The sequence below is a fragment of the Syngnathus leptorhynchus genome, chromosome 13, assembly GCF_054491065.1.
Source record: "Syngnathus leptorhynchus isolate UIUO chromosome 13, UIUO_Slep, whole genome shotgun sequence".
NCBI lineage: Eukaryota > Metazoa > Chordata > Actinopteri > Syngnathiformes > Syngnathidae > Syngnathus > Syngnathus leptorhynchus.
This window is the reverse complement of record NC_141207.1, coordinates 4,886,470-4,909,501: the sequence shown is the minus strand read 5'-3', so window position 1 is coordinate 4,909,501 and position 23,032 is coordinate 4,886,470. Positions and strand designations below refer to the sequence as shown.

General features: G+C 42.5%; 1 protein-coding gene across 6 annotated transcripts in view; it reads left to right on the top strand.

Moving 5' to 3' along the window:
• Positions 1-1,894: 1,894 nt before the first annotated feature.
• The window catches only part of myo9bl (myosin IXb-like), a 33,090-nt gene continuing 11,952 nt past the window's right edge, over positions 1,895-23,032 (top strand). For 4 of the 6 annotated variants that reach the window (XM_085927276.1, XM_085927278.1, XM_085927275.1 and 1 more), the window contains exons 1-17: positions 1,895-2,409; positions 12,203-12,426; positions 12,503-12,722; positions 12,930-13,439; positions 19,244-19,338; positions 19,792-19,854; positions 20,016-20,115; positions 20,220-20,320; positions 20,573-20,702; positions 20,777-20,866; positions 20,962-21,078; positions 21,146-21,280; positions 21,422-21,543; positions 21,617-21,758; positions 21,835-22,030; positions 22,449-22,524; positions 22,903-22,995. In XM_085927276.1, coding sequence (XP_085783402.1) covers positions 12,266-12,426; positions 12,503-12,722; positions 12,930-13,439; positions 19,244-19,338; positions 19,792-19,854; positions 20,016-20,115; positions 20,220-20,320; positions 20,573-20,702; positions 20,777-20,866; positions 20,962-21,078; positions 21,146-21,280; positions 21,422-21,543; positions 21,617-21,758; positions 21,835-22,030; positions 22,449-22,524; positions 22,903-22,995 — 2,351 coding nt within the window. In that variant the 5' untranslated portion in view covers positions 1,895-2,409; positions 12,203-12,265. The remainder of the gene's footprint in view (positions 2,410-12,202; positions 12,427-12,502; positions 12,723-12,929; positions 13,440-19,243; positions 19,339-19,791; positions 19,855-20,015; positions 20,116-20,219; positions 20,321-20,572; positions 20,703-20,776; positions 20,867-20,961; positions 21,079-21,145; positions 21,281-21,421; positions 21,544-21,616; positions 21,759-21,834; positions 22,031-22,448; positions 22,525-22,902; positions 22,996-23,032) is intronic. The other 2 variants (XM_085927281.1, XM_085927280.1) reach the window with 1 other exon arrangement.

The following is a 23,032-nucleotide window of genomic DNA, read 5'->3' as shown; positions in this document are numbered from 1 at the left end:
ACTCATTTTTGTATTACATTCAAATTAAGTTGAAACCATTAACATTATGGAATTAGAGTGTGTTGTTATGATCTCTCTCGTCACCAATTATTATTTGACATCCCTTAGTGTGTATTTGTCATACATAAAGCTGACAATTGATTATATTATAATTACTTAGTTTGTCAAGGAAGACTTTACATTTTCTGAGGCTTTAGATAAATGTGTGAGTTGTTCATTTTGGTTTGATCATTGCAGTCTGCTTGCTTAAGGGCCAATTGGATTACTAATAAACTACTGTAAAAACTACTTGTGTATTTGTGAGGTTTTTTTCCACTTTTTTAATGTGCATTACTGCCACCTACAGCACTGGAGTGCAACAGTCTGCCGTTTATTTTATGTCCAACTGCATTTTACAATCGTACTTTTTTAGAGGGGTGGTAAATGAGACAAGGAAGAAGCTATTAGATTTTAGTGCTGATCCAAATAAAGGTGCAGATCGATTCATCTTTTTTTTTTTTCCACCTCTTATAGCCATTAGAGTCTGCTTGCATTAAAGACGTTGTGTGCGGCATTCACTTTGTACTCCACATACCTACAGCAGCTGAACGGTATCACCCGGCATTTCACAAATGTTTCCCCAGTTAAATCATAAACATGCTGAGCACTCTCGGGCCTTAGTGGAGGTCTTCAAGGTTGGATTTACACCGTGAGGTTGAAGTGACATAATTCATTCAAGAGCTGCTATTAGCCATAATTCACTCACACACTGACCCAAAGGTCAAGCTTGTTATTATCCATCTTAACCTTCCATAGATGTTCTTTTGTCTCTTTTTCTGTCGTTGTGAAAGACAATTGAGATACATTGGAAAGCACACAGGGAAATGCACTTCCTCACCATCGCTACTGTATGTGAATTGAATGACATACTTATTTGACCTACATTTGTAGCTAATGAGGCATGACATTCATGGGCCTCGCCCATGAAAGTATTCTACCTCGTTTTAGAATACGAGAACAAAGTTCTGCTTTTTGAGTTTTCAAACAAAAATGACACCTGAATTCACTCGACACATCATGAGTGTGCATCTTTTACATTTTAAATTGCATGTTGTTGTTTTTTTCTAATATTTTGAAAAACTTCTCATTACTAAGCAGTGGCACTTGTTACATTGTGCAGGTATATGAAGTTTTCGGTCAATATAAACCAAAGTACGATAATGACACTATGATATTGCAAGTACTTTACGCTAAATGTCATAATGGTTCTGCTTTGAGGCTGGCGGTGGAAATGGAATGAGGAAAACAAACAAGCAACTGCAACAAAGTGCGAACAACACCCTGTTGACGGTTGAAAACGCCCTCATTCTCAACGTTCTAACTTCAGACAGCACTTTAACCACAAAAGTCACGTCAACCTCAAGTGTGTCTTAAACGTGCCAATCATTCATATCAGACTGAGAGGTGTGCAAAAATGTTTTTGGTGCCACACATATTTTTGTTCCACAAAAGCAGTGCATTCAAGGTTAGGGCGTAGTGGCTCACTCTTTTTTTGTAGACTATATTGCATCATTTGACAAATCTGCAGTATCTCAGCGGGTTTACAAAAAAAAAAAAAAAAAAAATTCAGTGATGTTTGTGGAAGTTTTTGGCCAGTGTGGTTATGTTGGAGGACAATGCAGCTGACTCATTCAAATGACACAGTGACGTGTAATATCCAAGAAGAAGTCGACATCTTGTGGACAGAAAGTAGAATTACAATGTTTTGCACAAAAATAACTTCATGCATGTAAAATTCGGCACTTTCTATTTTAAAGCTAAAGAGGGCGCTGTTGTTCATAGCATTTGCTTATGTGCCGTACCACCAATGTAAATACTGTAGGGGGCACTGTTGTCCCAAAAAAGTATTTTTGAATGCAACAGTGCACCCTCGTTGAACGCAATCTCTTTTTTTCCCCTCAACTTTTTTTTTCCCCCCCTTCCGCGGCTTCTTTCAGCCTGGCTGCTGTTATTAAGGCAGAAAAGATAGGAAGTGGCGACAGGCTAACTGGTTAGCCGGCCAGTAACCAGTTCATTTTCCCTGCGTCAAATGTGCTTTTGAAAACATTTTTAGCCAAGGGACGCGTCTTCTTTGTTTCACCAAGGCGTACGAGCGTACGAGGAAGCTACTTTTTTTTTTTTTGGTCGGTCGTTTTATTTTTGGTTTCCGCGCCGGTTTCATGCTCGTTGTCGCATCTTTGTCCGTCTCCGGTGTTGTTAGCCCCCTCCTCCTTCTAGACTGCCAAGACAGGTTTGAAGCAATCCTCATACAAACAGGACACGGATATACCAGCAAGTTGGTCGCTGCTTTTTGATTTTTTATCAGTAGCTTAGCTTTATTAGTGGGAGCTACTGTGAAGAGCAACACAATGGAACAAGCAGCGAAGAAAGGTACGTTCATGTTTAATTCTACATTAGCTCGGTATGACACATTGTTTGGGACAAAAGTTTTTTTGTTTTATGAAGACAGCTACCCTGCTACACACTGAATAATCGCTTTGGAAGCATATGGATATTTCCCAATGGCTCTCGGTCAGTGTAGTGACAAGAGCAGAGAAGGGAAGTAATAAATGCAGCCTATGAGAGTTCACTGACTCTTGTGAACGTTTGTTAACTTTGTTAAAAGTGTCAGGAGAAATAACTTGTTTGTCGACTGACACGAATGCTAGCATCTTTGTATGAGTTGTCTGTCTCAACTTGTTGCTCATCAACGTTCCCAGACTGCCCCCCCTCATTATAAAAAAAAATGACTAACACACCGATGCAGTGTTTCCCAACCTTGCACACTTGGTAAAAATCTCACGGCACACCTCCATGTGAAAGTGTCACAGAGAAAGAAATGATACTGAAAGACAGTTTGATTGCTTTACCTTTCACTTAAACCTCTCGGCCCTAGATAGATGAACAAAGATCACCATTTTGCACTAAATATCTGAATATTTAAACAAAACCAGTGTTTATGGAAGAAACACAATATTGATATCTATTCAATTTCTGTGGCACTTGAAGGATTGGGTGATTTGGGGTGAATAAAAATCCCAATTTTGTTTTTTTACCATGTCCAAAAGAATTGATGGATTTGCTCTCAAGCTATTTTCAGGCTTTGATTCATTTTATTGTGTCAGAAGACATTTATTATTGATGTGGACTAGTCATGTTTATGCTCCATGTGTTCTAAATTAAAAGAAAGTGGTTAAATTGCTGGCATTGACATTCATGCCTAGACTTAAAAGTGTCTTAACATGACTCAGTTGAACCGTGCTCATGTTTAGATTGATTTACATTTTATTTCCACTGAGATGTGAAATGATTACCCTTCCCCAGGAAGGGTAATCATAAACTACCTTTATCCCAGGTTCTTTATTTGCATTCAGGATGAAACGGTTGCAATTCTCCACAAATGCCTTTGATTCTAAGAAGCACAACAGGCCAAAACAAATGGTTCAATATACTGCAAGCTGCTCTTATGATGACTAATGTCCTGATGGTGGAAAAAAGAAATCATAAGCAGGAACCTTACAATTACACACACTAATGCTCCTTGCTTTGCTAGAGCATCTCACAATGTCTTTTCCATTGCTTTGATTTAGTCTTGTCCGAAATGGCGTTTTCACATGTATTTATACGCTAAACAGCTTTTTTGAGCGGCTTGATTTGGGGTTGCTAAGCTCACAAAAGATTTTAAAATGAATGTTGTTGCAATTAAAGGGGTTTCTTAAGATGGATCTCTTGACATGGGCTAATTCTTTGGGGAAAATTTGACTCACAAATCATCAGTGCTGGCAGTGTAAGAATAGCCATAGAATAGAAAATGAACTGATTACAAATAGGGTCAGGCTGCAACCATTTTTATCACAAAGCTAACGTAAGTAGCATCCTAACTAGCTTCATAGAGACGATTACTATATATGACTTTGGAGGTTCCCCTGTATGAGAATCTCATTCATCGTGCACTAGACATCCTTTTGCTTGTAAGAAATCTATAAATTGCACCACCCCCGCCCCCACTGAAGACTTTCATTGCAACACATTCAAACCATTACGATTTCAAGCAGCCTTTCCTCTTTCCACACCATATCTTTAAAGCGCTTCTCTTCACTCGGGTAGTCCACCGAACAGCTATTTTGTCATTTCTTGAATCGAAAAGAGCCCATATGGTGTGCTGCTAATAATGGTGGCTTCTGGCTGCAGAGATGGTCGAGGGTGGGCTGCCGAAGAGATGGGGGGAGGGCGCTCGCAGTTGGTCCTCACATCCTGGCGGATAAAATTCTGTCTTGCCGTGGATGACTAGATAATGGGTCAGCAACCACAGATATGCTGAGCTTCTTCACATGATTTGAACTGACTCGTGTATATTTCCTTCCTCCTGGTATATCATTGACTACAACCTTAATGTGATATATCAAATCAATCTAGGCTTTGTGTGTTCCCTTGTGTGTTTAAGCTCGGACTGTTTGGGATGTCGGATAGGATCCAAAACATGAAACATTGGCTAGTTCAATTGAGGAAATGAGGTCACTTGTCACTGGTTTCTGAATATGCTTATGCTCAGTGTATGTGCAGGATCAGCTGATTGGGTACGCTTTGCTGACTGCCATGTTGAGAAAAAAAATAAAAATAAATAGGTGCCAGAAATACACATGGAAGTGACTCTTCCGCTTTTGTAAGCAAAACGTGCAGTTAGCACGACAACAAAAGACTTTGAGACGTCGACGTTTTTTGATTAATTGTTTTTATTCTCTACATCAAGCTTTTTGTCAGAACAAGGACGGCGGAGCAGGTTAGCAGCCGCACTGTGATTTCTAATTGGTCCCTTAACAGCGGGTTTTCTCGCTTTTGTTCTGCTGCTGTGCTGGGCTAAGCTTTTTGTAGGTTAGCCTCGTTGATGAAAACACAATCCTCATCAATATTATAAGAAAGCTTGTGATGCATGGTGGTGTTTCTAGTTCAGGTAAATATTTATTTTGTCTGGGATGAATACAAAAGTAGTTGACATAACAAAAGCGACATGATAATAAAGATTATTTTTACCACACAAAGTGAAGGGAAAGGCCTGTAGCAGGGAACTTGGCCAAATATGTTTGACATGTTGCGACATGGTTTTATTTTCTCTTTTTTTGCCAATGTGCTCATGAGGAAGATATTTGGATGACAGCAATACAAACCGTCTCCTCGCAGGGATTTTCCTGTTCGACCTCACGCTGTGGATCAGCAGAAGACATCATCCCAAAACTCATGTGCTGATCATTTCAAACCAATATTTCTTCTTCAACAGAACTCTAATAGGTCATAGAGTGTGATTCATAAATAATGATGCTTGTTGACGCTGTACCAAAAATGTGTTGAGCAGACGAACGGAAAGATGGAGGTCGGGGAGGAGAAATGTGCCACCGGTGTGCGCTTGTGTGTGCACGCCACGGTCCGCCTTTCTTCTGTGGAAGAAAAGGCCCTTTCACTTTGCATAAAAACCGGTAAATGGAGAGGCTGCCATGACCTATTCTTTCTTTTTTTTACACTGGAGCAGATGGAGAGCAAAAATGACTGCATGAAGATGATGAGGGAGATTGCTGAGGCAGTAAAGTCATCAATTCCTCAAACTCCTTGGTAACTTGGCGCCGTCAGTGCGGCCAACCAAATTTATGGGCTTTATAAATAGACTCAGCTGTAATGATAGGGTGGAAGTGAGGAAAAAAGCCGACTGTTTGACGATGGCCTACTTAGAGCGCCTCGTTCTTCACTCGCTTTAGCACATATCAGGTCAAGATGCTCGGCTTGATCGCGATCACGCCGATCTTCCCACGGCGGCTTGTTTAGACGGTGATTACGGGCACGGTGGTAATCTAAGCAGAGATAGAAAGAAAGAAAAAAAAAACCTTTCCACAGTGAAGTGAAACTGGTCAGTCTGTGTAATGGAACACAAAATGGAACCACTTTAAGACGGCCAACATTTGGATTTCATAAAATATTTAGGATCAAATGTGCCAGTTGGTTCTTTAATACACTATGTTTTTATTCAACATGCTCTACAGTAAAACACACAAAGGCCAAAATGAAACTTAAGCAACGTCATCGTTTTTTGGTCATTGCTGGAGCTGTTGAATTTGGAAGTATTTTGGATGATTTCAAATGATTCAAACAGGAAGAGACTGTTATGGCAACCAGCAGAGCTTGGCATGTCCTCAAGCGCCTTCACTGTCCATGTTGTAAGCACCGGATGACTAACATACCATTTAAGCAGTTTCACACGGATACAACCGCCTTTGCGACTATCTTTAATTAACCCTAAATCTTCCAAAATATAATCAACTTCACCGCTCGGTGGAAACATGGCTTACTGTACCAAACATGGCTGCGGTGAGAGTTGTTCCATCCCCCTCCACCCTCTTTGCTGTCATTGATCCTGTCCCTTGGCTCAGGATTATGAGCAGAGGCAAGCGGGCAGGGGGGGGACCACCCTCGGGCTAGGATTGCTCTTTTCCCCGCACTGCTGATGGCCACTGTCAAATTGTAATGATTTATCAGGAATGCACGTATACAGCTCCAATGAGATGATATCAAGGACCTGGTTTGCATTAAACTCCCCCGAGTAGTACATGGAAGGTGATTCAATTCTTACGTTTGTTTTTAAAAGACCTTTTGTTGGACAGGTCGTCTCTGTTTTTTTTTTTTTTTTAAATGAATGCCTGACGGGCTGTGGAGGGTGACCAAACACAAGAGCAGACAGAAAGCACAGATGAGGGGAAAATATAGGTGAGATCAGCGGAGGTTTTCAAGAGATGGAATAGGAACAGAGGTTCGGCTTCCATTGGACTCTGTTCTGTTTGTCTTTGGTGTTTTTTTTTTTTTTACTGTGTAGTCTCAGGTCTGATGAATAACTCATTTGTCAGAAAGTCTACAGGATGTCTGGCTTAGCTAAGAGAGACTGGTGACAAGATGTGAGCAATGTGTGCAGGAGGCAACCACACATTGAAATCAAGTAGCAGACACATTGATTTGTTTTGTTGCGACTAAAACCAAGAACATCATTCATTTATCGTTATTCTTATAAAACAATTTACTAGCTCTTTTTTTTTCGTATCGTGATGAAATCCAACTCGGTTTCTGCGTCTTACAGTCGATGCAGACTTTGCATGCTGTGATCAGCACAATGTGTGTCGGAAGTGTTTTTAAACGCAGAATAGCCCGCACGAGTGAGGCAGTACAATAATCCTCTTCCTTTTCCCGCTTTTCCTGAGTTGGGCCTGCAGGTGCTCCTCATTTCTTCCGGGATCCTGTTTCTTTGTCGAGCAGGACCGGATGGAAGTGGTGTCACTTCAATATTTACCACACAAGCCTTTAAAGGCGTTCTAATGACTCTGTTCTTAATTTCAATTTTGTAGTCTTTCCATCCAACTAGGGTGACCTGGAAAAGTTTCATCATCACATCACCAGCAGCCGACATGGAATTCCAAAGCAACCACACAGTGCCTTCTGGATGCCATTAAGTCCAACATGCTAAGGTCTCCTCGGATTCTTGTACGTCATGCTGCTGCTTTGATTTCACGGTTTTGGCTCATCGTGGTGATTGAAAATGTCGCCGCTTTTTTTTTTTTTTTATGGCCAGCTTCTTTGACATGTGAATGAAAGACAGACCTAATATGGTGAGAATTTACTCGTGAGTATTAATATTCAATGTTTTATTGTTGGCCAATGTCGAGAGCATGTAGAAAATTAAAACAACAAAGCTGCTTTTTGGGGGAGAAAACATTCAATTCAAGGCTTTACTCCTCCGCTCGCTTCAGTGCAAACTGGCATCTGGAGTGAGTTAAAAGAAATGGTGCCAAATGATCTGTGGTGGGGAGAAAGGGGGGGGCTGAAGGAGCTAAAAGAGAAGCTGATTTTGTGGTAGAAAGTGGAAGACATGAAGAAAGGGGGGGGAACAGATGCATAAAAAGCAAAGATGGCGTTGGGCTTTGTTCCCTGCTGTGAAATGTACATCAAGTGGAAGTTCATAAAGCTGACTCGAACTCACGTTAGATTGCCTCAAGGTCAAACTACCTTTGGATGTTTTCAACCAACGTGTGTGTGATAAGGGGGTCATTTTTTTCCCTCCCCCCTCGAGGGCTGTCTGATGGCAGGCCGGCTTTAGTTGGTCAATACTTGACTTAGACACGTGACAATGGGAGTGGCAGATCAATGCAAGCCCCCTGAGATAACTGTATTTCCATTGATTAGCACTGTCTGTTGCCGGTCTGGTAATTTTACTTGCCTGAGTCTAAAAAAAAAAAAAAATTGCTTGCTTGATTTTTACATGCATTTTATGCAATTGTGTGTAGAATTATTTGTTAAAAAAGAAAACATGTCCGCTGTTAGTGTGAAAGCAAAAAGGCTCATTCACAATACTTTGTATCGCAACAAAGGCGGATTGAAAGTTGTTCATCTTGTTTACACGAACTATCAACACACGTCCGGTTTGTTTTCGTTGTGTACATAGTTGGCTCAGTACATGCTGTAATGGAATTGTGTCGCAGTGTTTGCGTCGCTGTCATAGCTGCTGCCATCCAAACAAAAGACTGATCATGGGGGCTTCTCTTGCAGGAACTTTGAACGTAAGCTATGCTTAAGTGACGACTGAATGCGGTTATAGCAACAAGTCAAAGGCTCCTTTCTTGTCTCCTTTCGATGCAGGCAGCAGATGCTCCTCATCTCTTGTTTTTTTTTTTTTTTTTGGGACTGGGGGAAGGGTATGAGCTCAAAGTGCCCTTTACCCTTGACTCATTCTTCACTGGGTTCCATATCTGCATTTGTGATTAGGAGCCCAGTCGGGGTCTGCTGGCTGGTTGATTCCCTGCAAGAGGTATCGTTCTGATTAAACAAAGGACTGCAGGTTTTTTTTTTTAATAGGACACATGGCAGACAGCCATTTTGGATGCATGAGCACTGCCGAAGCCCTCCAGGCTGATTAGCACCACTCAGCAGGCATGAGGTGCAATCGCTCACCATCGCCAGACCTGCTTGGGTTTACAAATCCCCAAGAGTACAGACAGACAAACGTAAAGGCCAAAACATGCACACACACACATATTGAATCTTGACTTCCTTTGCTTCTGTCTCTTTGTGCCTAGTGGACAATGCCGCTGAGTGTTGGCAACGGGCCAGCCGCTCTCATATCCATTAGGTCATGTTAGTGAGATTTCTAATGCTGGTGGATACTTGAGTGGCTGGAGTTCCACTCTCCCTAGGGAGAAGAAATAAGCTTTGGGTTGCACAGACTGACACCGGAAGGGGTGGAGGGACAATTATCAAAATATTGTTACATTTAAGTCGCTGTAACCGTGTTGCAATGTTACACAAGCTAACTGGGGTTTTGTTGTTGTTAGCTGTTGAGTAAATAATGGCTGACTTTTTTGTTTTGTTTTTTACTTTGGGCATTTCGACTCTCCGCTGCTATGACAATGACTCTTAGCAACATCGAAGGTGCTCGGGCTCTAAGCTGACTCATGACATTTACTCGCCAAAGCAAATGGAATTCAGGGAGTCACCGTATCTTCCTGCACATACACTGTTGACATCATAGCTTGCTTCATCACTGAATTTAATTTATGAGTTAAGCAGCGAGGGCAAGGGAAGCGGGTACGAGGCGGGGCTCGGTGGTGAGAAAGAGAGCGAGCGTGCCATTCATTGACAGTCTCTGTCACTGGGTCATTCACTTCCTGCCACATCATATAGTCAGCTGATAGTGTCTCGGGCCTTACTCGTAGTCTTGAGTGGACCCGTCTTACGTTCTCATTGTGTTGTCTGGAACTCAAACTAAGAATAAAACAGCTAAGGCGTTCTTCAATGGGATGACTATGAACTCGTGTATAAATATATATTTTGTTAATGTGGGTGGAATTAGAACAAGAGCTATTTGTCTTATTACACATGTGCCAATGAGTCACTCGATTCGGCTTCACCGCCGAATATGGGGTCGTTCCAAGTTTCCTTTATTTCCTGCGGCAGTCCCTTTTATTGTGTACATGTGGCAGTTTTGTCATGAGGATTGGTCTTTTTCAGTTTGTCCACAAAAACCTTTATTAATTAATGTATTTATTTATTTACATTTATTATTTGGTTTTATTTTTTATTAATACATAAAGAAATAAATTTCTATTATTTATCCAACCATCATGTTATTAATATTTATTTTAATATGAACACAGACCCTAAGCATTGTTTCAAGATTAAACTCTCAAGTGCAGGTTGGAAAAGGTTGATGAGTCCAGGGGAGCCCTTTGAATATGTCTGATCTAAGGAGCTTCTTAGAGGTTAAAGCTCACAGTAAGCAGCTGAAGAGTCCCTGTCTGAGCTGTAGTCCCGCACTCCTATGTCTTTCCCCATCCCGTCGTAAGAAGCTAAAAAGACGGGCTAAGCCCGGCCAAGCGGACAACCCGGGGGTCTTATCTGTGGAATGCTGGGTATCCTCGCTGAGGATCTCCTTTGCAGGGAGGAGGCCGTATTATCTCAAAGGCGCTCTTGATTGTCCCAAAGGGTTGCCTCTCTTTTTGGTTTCACTTGAAAATATTTGTTGTTGTTTTTTGTCTCCTGACTTTTATGGTCATTTGAGTGTTCTTATATCGACCACTTCTTTTGCCATCGAAATGTGCAATTTAAGAAATAATTTTTTTCTAGAAAAATTCTAAATAGTACAATTTGTTGGATATTGATTCAACTTCAATACTTTGGTCATTTTGGAGTCTAATCGAGGAAGCAGCCCGGAGCTAAAGTAATGTCTTCAAAACAGTCTGACCTCGTAATGGGAGCATAATGCTTATGCTGTCTTTTGTGGCCTCTGCAGTTTTGCATGCCTTATTATTTTAAAAAGCTTGCATGCGACTGACTTGTGGCCTAGAAAAAAAATGCAAAAGCTCGTGACCGTAAAATTCTATTTTGGGTCGAATCCTCCCAATAATCAATGACACAATCTGTTGATGCGTGTCCAAGACCTATCACTACTTGTTAAAAATGTACTCTTAAAAGTTTCCGCACGAGCTTCAATCATTATTAATATTTAAAAACTGCACATCACTTTAGGTCAGAGGAAGAGCCAAAAATATATTTCCCTGAATTAAGCAACTTCTGTATATTCAGCAGTAATACAACAGCTGCTTAGAATATTTTTAGAAACGCTAGCAAGATTGTTATCAATCATTGCAAAGTTTGTGACTCCCATCTATTTGCTGTATCCTTTTTCTCTTGGTTTATCACATCTTGTTTTGCAGGTTGACAAAATAAACAGTCTCCCCTCAAATGGGGAAAAGTGATAAACTATCAGTCCTTGTACTTACCGGATGGATCTCGGGTTACTCCATCGGCGTAGTCGGCCCGCCACATCTCACAGGGCTGTGATTTAAAGCAGTTTCCTGTTTCCCCCAAGGGTGGCTTACAGTTTACCAAGCATTCATTATTAATATGGGGTCATGCTACACGATACATCGCAAGACTCTACCCAGCTGCTGTCATGCTAAATTTATGCTATGGCTCTTGAACTATATAGGGTACACTTGACAAATGGTGCCCTTACCGAAAACATGACAGTAATGTAGCCATGCGGTATTTTGTGTGGGGGCTTTATTGGGGTCGGGGTCATTTTGTTCTGATGAAATGCCCGATAGATTTTGTTTGGACAAACATAATTCAACAGATTTCAGATCAGATGAACAAATAATCCCAAAACAGGACCTCGTTTTTAGTCATTATGTTGGCAGAATATGCTTAATCATAATTGCTGTGGTTAAATTAGGCTTCATTTTTCTTCCGGCCACCAAGTTTTATATCACAGTTTCTTGTCAAGAAGAATATTTTGCCGTCATTGCGCCATTTGTGGTTTTGCTTATGTGTTTCACGGTTGCTTTTGTGCAGTAGCTGAGTTCAGTGATTGGTTTGTTGCATCAGCAGCAGGAACTGAGGTTAAAGTGTACGCTGTAATGTGTATTTTTAGCATCTTAAAAAACAAAAACAAAAAAAACAGGCATTGTTAATTGGATGCGATCACACACCAATATTGTATATGATAAAACCAAGATACATCCATGGACAAATTATTAAATTGTAATAGCTTTGCCAAAAGGAACATATTATTTTCATTTAGTAATGATTAATAATTTTTGGTCGATGACGTGTATGTAAATGATTATTGATTACAGTGTGATTTATTTTCTTGCAGGTGCTTTGTAGCGAAAAGGAGGCGGTGGCTGCGGCATGCTGAGGCAACTCCCCCTGACTCAGGATGAGTGTCAGAGATGGCAGCGCTGCCATGGCAACGAGTGCAGGCGGAGTTAAGGGGGGAGGAGGTCTGCTGACGAGCACCAACGATCACAACGGGCGCTCGTACCTGCTCCAGATCTACCCGCGGCTCGCTGCTGAGTCATCCACCTGCTGCAACCTAAGGTGGACGAGCCGCCATAAATGTCATCAGTCATTTCCCCCTTTCACACGATTAATTTGTTTTCTCTTAACGAATCAGAGTGCAGAAGGATGCTACAGCAGCTTCTGTGATCTCGGATGCTGCTGTGGCACTGGGGCTGGACCCTGGCCGCCTGTATGTGCTGGCAGAGGTGAAGGAGAGTGGAGGCGAAGAGTGGGTGCTGGAGGCCGGAGATCTTCCAGTGCAGAGGTTCCTGCTGTGGCCTCGGAAAGCCCAGGAGCAGCACCCGCAGAGCCTCGGCTTTTACTTCTTACTTCAGGTCTTTTATGGAGTTGTCCTCGTACACATTTATTGCACAAACCACTGCGATTTCAACGACAATGATGACAAATCGACGTGTCGGTACATGGAAAATCTAAACCAATTTGTAATGGGCATTCAACGAATTTAATTGATTTGAGAAATGATTCAGAGAGTTCTGAAAATCTTGAAAATTAAAGACTTGTATTTTCTGTTCACGATCCAGGAGAGGAACAATGACGGCTCTATCCATTATGTCCACCTCCCACCGCTGTCCAAAGAGCAGGAGGCACAGCGGCTCGCCGCCAGGGGCTTCCTCCCACCTCCACAGGATGACTTTGCCGACCTCTGCAACCTCCCCAAACTCAACGAGGACAGCATCCTAAATAATCTACGCACACGCTTCTATAAGAAAAAAATCTACACCTACGCAGGCAGCATACTCATTGCCATCAACCCCTTCAAGTTTTTGCCCATCTACAACCCCAAATATGTCAAACTCTACGAAAACCACCAACTGGGCAAACTGGAGCCGCACATTTTCGCCATTGCCGACGTGGCTTACTATGCCATGCTCAGGAAGAAGGTCAACCAGTGTATTGTCATCTCCGGAGAAAGCGGCTCGGGCAAGACTCAAAGCACCAACTTTCTCATCCACTGTCTGACTGCACTCAGCCAGAAAGGATACGCCAGCGGTGTGGAAAGGACTATACTTGGCGCCGGACCAGTCTTGGAGGTAAGAGCGCAAACACACTGGCTGTGCATCACTCACTCAGTAGGTAGAAAAAGACTGTCATGAAGGAAGATCTGCTCGTCTGTTTGCCTCATCAAGCGTAAAGAAGCCTTATGTCACACACGGGCTTGAATCATATAAAATATTATTGTCAAAAACATGCTTCTACCAAATTCACACTTGCTTCCATTGCAGACTGAAACCTAAGCTGGAATAAGACTACTTGTGTTTTAGATTATTTGATGGTATAATAATTATGTTTAGTTTGATGGTTACGGTGGTTAGAAAATCCCCCCCCCTGAAAAAGAAGGAAATGTCTTTTCAAGCTGCAACTACGGGCCGGACGGACATATGATCACTGGCGTGTAGGATTAAATGCTTTTCCATGAAAACTATGGCCTCCCGCTACAAAAAAAAAAATGGGAATGCTTCTTTTTTTTTTAACCCCTCACGTGACTCTGTCCTCTATTTCCGTTGGAATCAAATGAACAAATTCTCTGAATAAATCTGTAAGGCATGAAGACATTTGTAAACATCTGTCTCTGCTTTTACAAAAAGGGACTGCCCTATTATTATTCCGTTTTATCTACTTGGCAAAGAATATGTAGGCTTTATTTTGAATTTTTTTCCCCCCTGCCTATAATAAGAAACAGTCAATGTTAATGAGAGAAGATTTTGAAATAATTGTCAGCATTCACAAAGTAGTCATTGTTTAGCTCTACAGTGATGAAACCTTTGCTGCGTTCTACTTTATTGTGGACTTTTGTTGCGCTATAAACAGTGTTGTGTGTGTATGTTAATGGATCCCAATATAGTTTGAGCTTCCTTTGAGCCCAGCGATCCGGATGAATGTTTATTTTAGAAGCACAGAAGTTGAGATAAAAAAAATCCGAGGACAGATGGGACTCAAAAGTCTGACTTCAGTTCAACACGACTTTATTTCATTCAGTCCAATCGTATCCAGCATTGTGGTTCTCGAAATGCTCTTAGTGCTAAGCTGAAAGTAAATCGCCACATATTTTCAGTTTTATATTGCGCAGGAACGGAGCTAAAAATACTCTTTTATCCAGAAAAGCCATGTGTGGAATGTGAAAGAGAAGGCCAGAGCTCTAAAAGTAAGTTAAGTGAATCACACCGCAATACAATTGGAGAAAAGAAGTAAATACAAAAAAAAGAGAGGGGGGGGGGGGGGGGGGGGGCTACAGTCACTTAAAGGCACGAGTCAGCCATCTGTCATTCGCCTCATGACTTTTGTCCCTTGACCTTCTTGACTCAGCACTCAAAAGGCACTCGCAAAAAAAGTGCTGCGACTTAAAGATGCAGCCGAGTAAGTTTAGTCTCGGTCCCTTAATGTGCGTCAGTCCGATGGAGAAATTTTCCCTTCCATCAGCAGAGTTCCTCCGCCGTTGGTTTCCCAGAATGCAGTCTTGTTTCAGTCCTGTCCAGATCTGTGGTTGCAAAGGGAGACAAGGAGACGGGCTAGAGCCTTGTGAGATCGGGTTCCAGTTTTGTCAATCATCCTGGCTCGTGAGCAACTGCAGCAACATGACATGAAAAGTTGCCTCTCACCCAGAAGTGGAGTACTTTTGACGTTTCTCCACATGCTCTACCAAGAAGAGATTTATTTTATGTGGAAAAAAAAAATGTCGACTTTGACACCATCTCGCAGCTTTTGTAGCAAACTAATAACACAGCTAACGGGAACCTGAAGACTCTTTACAGAGGAAGCAATAATTCCTTTAAGTACGTTCCCTGCAGTTTCTCTCCACTCAACTAGGATGACAACTTGGAATTGAGATTTAAAGCGACCGAGAGTTTCTTTCAGCAGGTTTATTGCTGCAAAAAGAACCTCAAACCTTCCTCAAGTACATTTTTGTACTTGATACTGATCCGATTAGAGTTGTTGAAAATGCAAAGAGCGTTTTACGTGTCTACCCTGCAGCTACAAGGGGGGGAGCTGGCTCTACAGAACCGGGCCGCATTTTGAGGAGGTGAGATCATTATTTGTGCCGCTGGACTCAATGGCCTCAAAGCTGAAAGCACTTTGCAAAGCAGCCGTCCGACTTTGGTGCTGTTTGATTTTTAGATGCCGAGCTCCAATACTGGTCAACGGCAAATTTTAATCTTTCTTTTCTTCATTCATTTGATGAATATGGTCTTCTCAGAACCTTCTAGACTGCTCTTCTGACTCACAGTCAATGAGCACTGTATATCTTTTTGGACTGGTCCGACTGGTTGACCGCCCCGCCTCCTTTGAAGCACATTAAGGCTCCGCCCCCTTTCACATAATTTGAGGACACAAATAAGACAGATCAGCTGCTCCGTAAAGATTAACTGAAGAATCTGCATCATAAATTTAGTCATGCTTCCTTCATGCAGCCCTTGCAATAAGACTCAGACATAACTTCACGGGGAGTTCCTATCATCCGGAACCTTATTTAACAGGAAGCGGCGACAACATGGGAAGTTACGGCAGTAGTTCTCCTTAGCATTTGCCAGGACCCTTACGGGGGTGTGGATAGACCAGAGTATTGTGTTATACGGTTCAGGAAGTGAAGCGGAGAAGCTGGCCGGCCATTCTGTCTGCAGATCCATTGTTTATCTTCGAGTTACTTTATGTGTTTCACTTGCACCCTCTTATTCCTATCTCTCTTTGAGCTGGCTGGGTGGCATTGAGAATAGGAATGGAAATAACTGGCTTTATTTAGTTTTAGGCTGACACGTCACTCGAGACATACACGAGAAAAACAATGCAATCGCTGTATTAAGAAACGAGGTGAAGTGCGGGACAAGCTGGTTCTTGTAGCAACGCAGCTTACATGTAGCAACATGCTGCAATAATCTTCGGGACCTATTTGTGGTACTTTGACCACAGCATAAGCTGAAGATTGATGTGGTACCCACGCAAGAAGACATGGGTGGGGTTGTTTGAAATGGCTCTCGTCTGGTAAAACGATACACCACAAGAGGACCAAAACTAGGCCTTGAAAACTTCATTCAGTTTTTTTTAAGACCCAAAACATCTGAAGGCACAGAGCAGGTAGTGATATTTGATAGCAGACCGATACCAGTACGAGGACTCAATTCTTGATGCCGATACCAAGGACCGATACCACGAGTGCTTTTCATGCATGTAATTTCTCCACAAAACTGTGATGGATAATTTAAAGACATCCCAATATAGAATTTTTCCTTGGTTCTTACCCATTCCATGTTGCAGGGCTCCATTTGCCCAAAAAATAATTAAGTTGGAAACACTATTATGTTCAAGTGAGGCCATCTTGATAAGTGCCCTTGTTCACTGTAGCTAAGGCTCAGCTGGCCAGTCACTTATCAGCAGTCACACCACTCAGCATTTTACGCATGATGCTTATGTGGCTTATAAACCAACAGTGTAGAATTGCTGAAATGCCATTTTTCCACATGGAGACAAAAAAAAAAAAAATGACTGCGTAGCGACGCGATTCAATTCACTGCCAGCGTCGTATGACCCCCAACAAAGGATATTTTTCCAAAGTAGCTTTATACTATTCAGCTTTGAGTGACCGTTTATTTACATACTGCAATACTTGCATGTAAAGTTAAACAGGCATTTGAAGAGTTTATCGGTTCAAATGAAAGGACACAAGAATGACCCGCTTTTGCCATTCGAGCCTGCCGATGTTTTGTGAATGGAGGAATCGGTGACACTTGGACAATGCAGTGAACAAAGGCAGTCTGCAGCGAGGTGTGAGTGTCACAACCTTGGCAGCAATCCTCGAACTGCTTAAATCAAGCTTGAGCGCTAAAGGTCACACTTGAGAGGATGCAATACTGCCCCAGGGTTACAAATAGTGAGGCTTAATATTCAGCCATTGTCTAAATTGCTCCCAAAATCTTTTTGCATCCTAAACTTGACTTAGTTGAATGACTTTATAAAGGTTGGGCTGATTGTTGTGCAAGATCAATAAATTACAAAGAGTTTGTGGAAGAGCTCCCCTAGTTTGAATTCCAAGAACTTTGTGTGTGGCTCAGTGGGGATGTGAGCCTTCATTCTGGTCACTTTGGCTGCGCTCAAGTGGAAATGTACTGGATAGCTGGCACCCAAAAAAAATCCGGCTCACAGAACACAATCAAGACAAACTCGCATATGCATACCAACACTGTGTTCGGTATCTCTCACCCTCTCATTGTTGGTTTTTTTCCCCCCCCTCCTTAAAGTCTGAAACTGTAATTTTGTTCAAAATGTCAATACCACTCGCAAAGTTAGACGTGGTTTTGACAATGTGTCAATTTACTTCCTCATACCTGCTGTGCCTCAGAGCCAATCATAGCTCCCCCTCATGGGCATGTTTGCTTGCTGTGATGATGCTGTGACATGTTTAGTATTCACTGGGCGGCGCTGAGGCCTCTAGTTTGCTGAGCTTTCCCAGGGTTTTGCGCACTTGGCTGCAAGGTTGCCAGATCAGGTCAATCTGAAAAGCTCTGTGAGATGCACTGAGATAAAAGACTCATGGCCATTCTCAAGTGAAATAAATGTTGATTTTAAAAGAGTATTCAACTGTGAGTGATAGTACTATATGGAGAATGCAACTATTATACAGTACCAGAACTTGCCTCTTTTATGGACAAATGCAACAAATTTAGCCACATTCAGAATATTGCAAGAAAGTCTCTCATTGTCACATTTCATTTGAGAAATTCCAGTCTGTCTGGTGCCACTGGTAGATATGAGTCATAATATCTGATTTTTATCCACATGAGATTATGACATCGGTTTCCATACATGTTCTATCCCCCTCTGGTTACTCTGCCAAGAAGCATAGCCAAACTGGGTATATTCTGAACACAAAATCCAGAATTGGGTCAATGGAAACAAATGAGATTAAAGAAAAGAAGGCACAATTTGGCTATAGTCTCACCTGTACTCCAATGAATTGGAATTGTGATTTTTATAAATGCAAAAGGACTGAAACAACTGAAATGGGTCACCAGATTAGTCGATGGACTCTAAAGGAAGACACCACTGTAACAAATTAAGCCTGCCCCTGCTTGGGAGCACACAATGTGGTTCCTATTTAACATGCACAGAGTCGACTTCCCTCGCCGTGGCCTTTTGTTGTACTTGTGTGTGTATCTGTAACCATGTGAGCATCATTAAATAAAAAAAGAGAGCGAGAGAGTGCTATTCGGTTACCATATCAGTGCTTGAAACCAGCCCCCCCCCCCCCCCCCCCCCCCCAGTGATTCCCGATGGCTGGGTTCATTCTGCTCGAGCCACATCAGGCTGACACTGGCACCGAGTGGCACTTCCACTTTCATTTATCACAACTGACCTGTAATGCACACACTCGCACAGACTGAACAGGGGAAATGAGTGATAAGATTTTGAAGGAGGCAGATGGAGAGCGGGGGGGCAATGAGTTGCAGATGCTTGGCCCCCGCGACGCACGCACGCACACACACACACACACACACACACACACACACACACACACACACACACACACACACACACACACACACACAGTGCCGTGAACATGATACCACCCACATCAGTGGTCTGGACTGCTGTTTAAAAACAAGATGTAACCTCTGCTCTATGGAGTATCTTTGGTGGCAGTGATTTAATGTGAGCCAGACATTCTTTTAATACTCTCATTTTCATTTATGCTTTGAAATTCTTTACGATTGAGTATAATGTACGCTGAGGTTTTGAATCGGATGCAGTGACCGTTATGGTTGTTTCAAGTACTTGACTTTTGGTGATTTCAAAATCATTTCACCTTTTTTGAACTAATCCTTGTGGGGGTTTTTTTCTTTCTCAGGCCTTTGGAAACGCCAAGACAGCTCACAATAACAACTCCAGCCGTTTTGGTAAATTCATCCAGGTTAACTACCTGGAAACCGGAGTGGTGAGAGGGTGAGTAATTTATCGCGTCCCCTTTGAACGAACATGTGCATTCGCTTTTTTTTTTTTTTTTATAAGTGCTTGTGTGGGGGCTTAAACTTTCAGCCACTATCAGCTACTTCTTTTTTCTCAGACATCAGGCTCCGGTTAACACGCACCATCAAAGTTTGGGTGTACACGTCACTTCCTCATCTACTGTGGTCTGCTCAAAACAACGTCTGACAACAGACATAAATGCAATTATGCAAGAATGGAAAAAACTTTAGACAACATTCAGCCCACACACCTTGCCCATTCACTTTTTGTTGAAGATGACCAACGACGTGATAAATTGTCTTCAATTATATCGAGGCATTTTCCATTTATGCCACACGAGCCCATTCTTCCATGACTTGAACACATACAAACACGCAGTGACCTTTAGTGTAAATTGTCTTTCTCACCACTCTTCTGTTTCTCATGCAGTGCCGTTGTGGAGAAGTATCTTCTGGAGAAGTCGCGTCTAGTCTCCAGAGAGAAGAACGAGAGGTGAGGACACGCAGGGTCTCGACCGCTTTCTCTCCCTCAGTCTGGCTTTTGCGACCTTTTTGTAAACATGGCAAGCTTCCCCTGGGGATCCTCCGGGAGCTGCATGTGACGTCGGACCTCGCCCTTTGACTTAATATCATGGATGATTTTTTGTGTTTTAGGAACTACCATGTGTTTTACTACCTGTTGTTGGGAGCTTCCGAGGAGGAAAGGAAAGAGTTCAAGTTGTTGCCACCTGAAGACTACTTCTACCTCAAGCAGGTATGGAAAAAAAAAGGAATTTCATCCTAACCATATAATTACATTAAAACCGGTTTCTCGCAACATCTTTCTGGTGTTATGTTTCTTCTGTCTGTTTTCTGTAGGAAAACTTTAAGATTGAAGATGAGGAGGACCTGCATCATGATTTTGAAAGGCTACAGCAGGCCATGGAGATGGTTGGCTTCCTTCCAGCTACCAAGAAACAGTAAGTGTCTGCTCAGCGTTATGGTGCAGTTTAATAGTCGGTTTTGTTCAGGAATTGTTCTTATTACTCCTCAAAACGTGCTCATAAAAATGCTTCCAAAGGAAATACAAGTAATGTAGTTGTGTTTTTAGATACATCGTTTCTTTTTCTATTTCACAAAAGCTGTATCGAGTCAATTATTAAAGGTCGTGTGTTTACACTGTTCTTCCATGTATCACATTGTGTATTTGATATCAAGTGTCTGTATTGCAGGATTTTTTCCGTTCTTTCGGCCATCTTGTACCTCGGCAACGTGACCTACCAGAGAAAGTCAAATGGGCGAGACGAGGGCTTGGAGGTGGGGCCGCCGGAGGTCTTGGCCACTCTCTCTGATCTGCTGAAGGTAACCTTTGTGTGTGTTTGGGAATCATGTTTGGTCAGCTGTGCGCAAGCACTCAACACGGTGGTCTCCCTCAGGTCAAAGAGGAGCTGCTGGTCGAAGCGCTGACAAAGCGGAAAACGGTGACAGTCAATGACAAGCTGATTCTCCCCTATAGCCACTCGGAGGTATCTGATGGGGCATCTTATTTGTTGGAGATTGACTTCCGAAGGAACCGCAGACAACCTCTCATTGTTCTTTCTTTGCGTTCTTGTCACGTCAGGCGATCACAGCCAGAGACTCCATGGCTAAATCGCTATACAGCGCCTTATTTGACTGGATTGTCCTACGCATTAATCACGCCCTGCTTAACAAAAGAGACATGGAGGAGTCGGTCCCGGTGAGATACAAAACACACTCCAAATGAGCGGTGCATTCTTGACCTTGTATGTTTTCCGTCCCCGTAGCGCTTGTCCATCGGTGTTCTGGACATATTTGGCTTTGAAGACTTTGAGACCAACAGCTTTGAACAGTTTTGCATCAATTATGCAAATGAGCAACTGCAGTATTATTTCAATAATCATATATTCAACCTGGAGCAGGTGAGTGGCGGGTTTTTTGTCGTTGTTGAAGGCTTTTATTATGACATTGACTGAAACGCACAATTTTAAACGTATGAATGAATTCACATGAAATGTTTAGAATTGGTTTCTTTAAGAACTGTTATCTGTTGTATTCTGCAGGAGGAATACCAAGCAGAGGGGATCACTTGGCATAACATTGACTACAAAGACAATGTGGGCTGCATCCATTTAATCAGCAAGAAGCCCACCGGCCTGCTTTACCTGCTGGATGAGGAGAGCAAGTAAGGAAGACAGCATTGCTTTTGTTTGTTGTCATCGACTTGTTTCACTTCCTCACTTATTTCTGGACTCCAGCTTCCCCCATGCCACAGACGAGACACTATTAGCCAAATTCAAGCAGCAGCATCAGGGGAATAAATACTTTCTGTCCACACCTGTCATGGAGCCTGCTTTCGTCATTCAACACTTTGCTGGGAAAGTCAAATATCAGATCAAGGTAAGGCGGCAAAATCACCCAGTAACTCGCCAATTTCTTGATATTGAGCGTATTTTTTTATCTTTGACCGTCGCAGGATTTCCGTGAAAAAAACACAGATCACATGCGACCGGACATTGTGGCGTTATTGCGGAGCAGCGACCGAGCGTACGTGCGGCAGCTCATCGGCATGGACCCCGTTGCCATGTTTCGTTGGGGCATCTTGCGCGCCACCATCAGAGGCATGGCTGCCTTCAATGAGGCCGGGCGCTCATGGGCCGCCAAAACTGCAGGTAGGTGTGGTGTAACTATCTGAAATAATCAGTGGATCTGAATTGCAATCAAAACATTGTCATTCCTACGGAGGGAAAAAAAAGCGTTGCCCGTTAGCCGTGTTGCAGACCTTTGAACAGCTCATGCACAAAGCTTTCGAATTCTGCAGTTTCTCTACTCTCCAGTAAGCCGTTGGGGTCAGCACATAGAGCATATTAAAGCCACAAACGTGAGGCCTGAGCAGATTTCTGACATTTTCCTCCAAATGCGCAATCCTCTGCACTATTCTGGTGCCATTGTTAGCCCACTGACGTACAAACCTTTTAAACTGGATTAACAGATTAAATGAAGTTTAGAAGAAGCAAAATTGCTGCAGTCACATGGCTTTCATCCACCTGTATTTTTTTTTTCTCGTCCCCTCCCCCTTCTTTGTTGTAGGCGTTGTGCGTCCAACCTCCAGAACTCCTTTGGGAGAGATTCAGCGGGCCAACGCTCCAATAGAGCGAATGTACAAGTAAGGACAGATATACCAATATTCAAATTACGAACTGAATATGATCATATCACCTTTTTGGTTGTGGTCAAACTGGTTTTCTAACCGTCCAATCTTTTCCCTATGGGGGACAGCTGAGTAACTAACTGCGGATGTGGCGTCAGGGTCTTTGGTCTTTCCCCACCCCCCCTTCAGAGTCAAAAGTATCCCCGAGCATACAACAAAAATCAGCCTTCACGAAAGCATTGTTTCTGTTTGATGCTGTATGTTGCCTTTTTATTTACTCTCTGCTATGGGAAGAACTGAAGAGGAACCATTTCACAAACCCGCCCTCTCCTTTCCCTCTTGACACCTTTTGGTGACCAGTGTGTGTGTGGCTCTCTCCTCTCCCTTCCGCAGAAGAGCTTCTATGCTCGATTTCTACTTTGATCACTCAGAGGAGCGCCCTCTAGAGGCCTTCGAAGACATCTTTGCTAGCTATGAGAATAAAAAGTAAGTGAAGGAAGAGTGGGCAGGAGAAGTGGTTGAA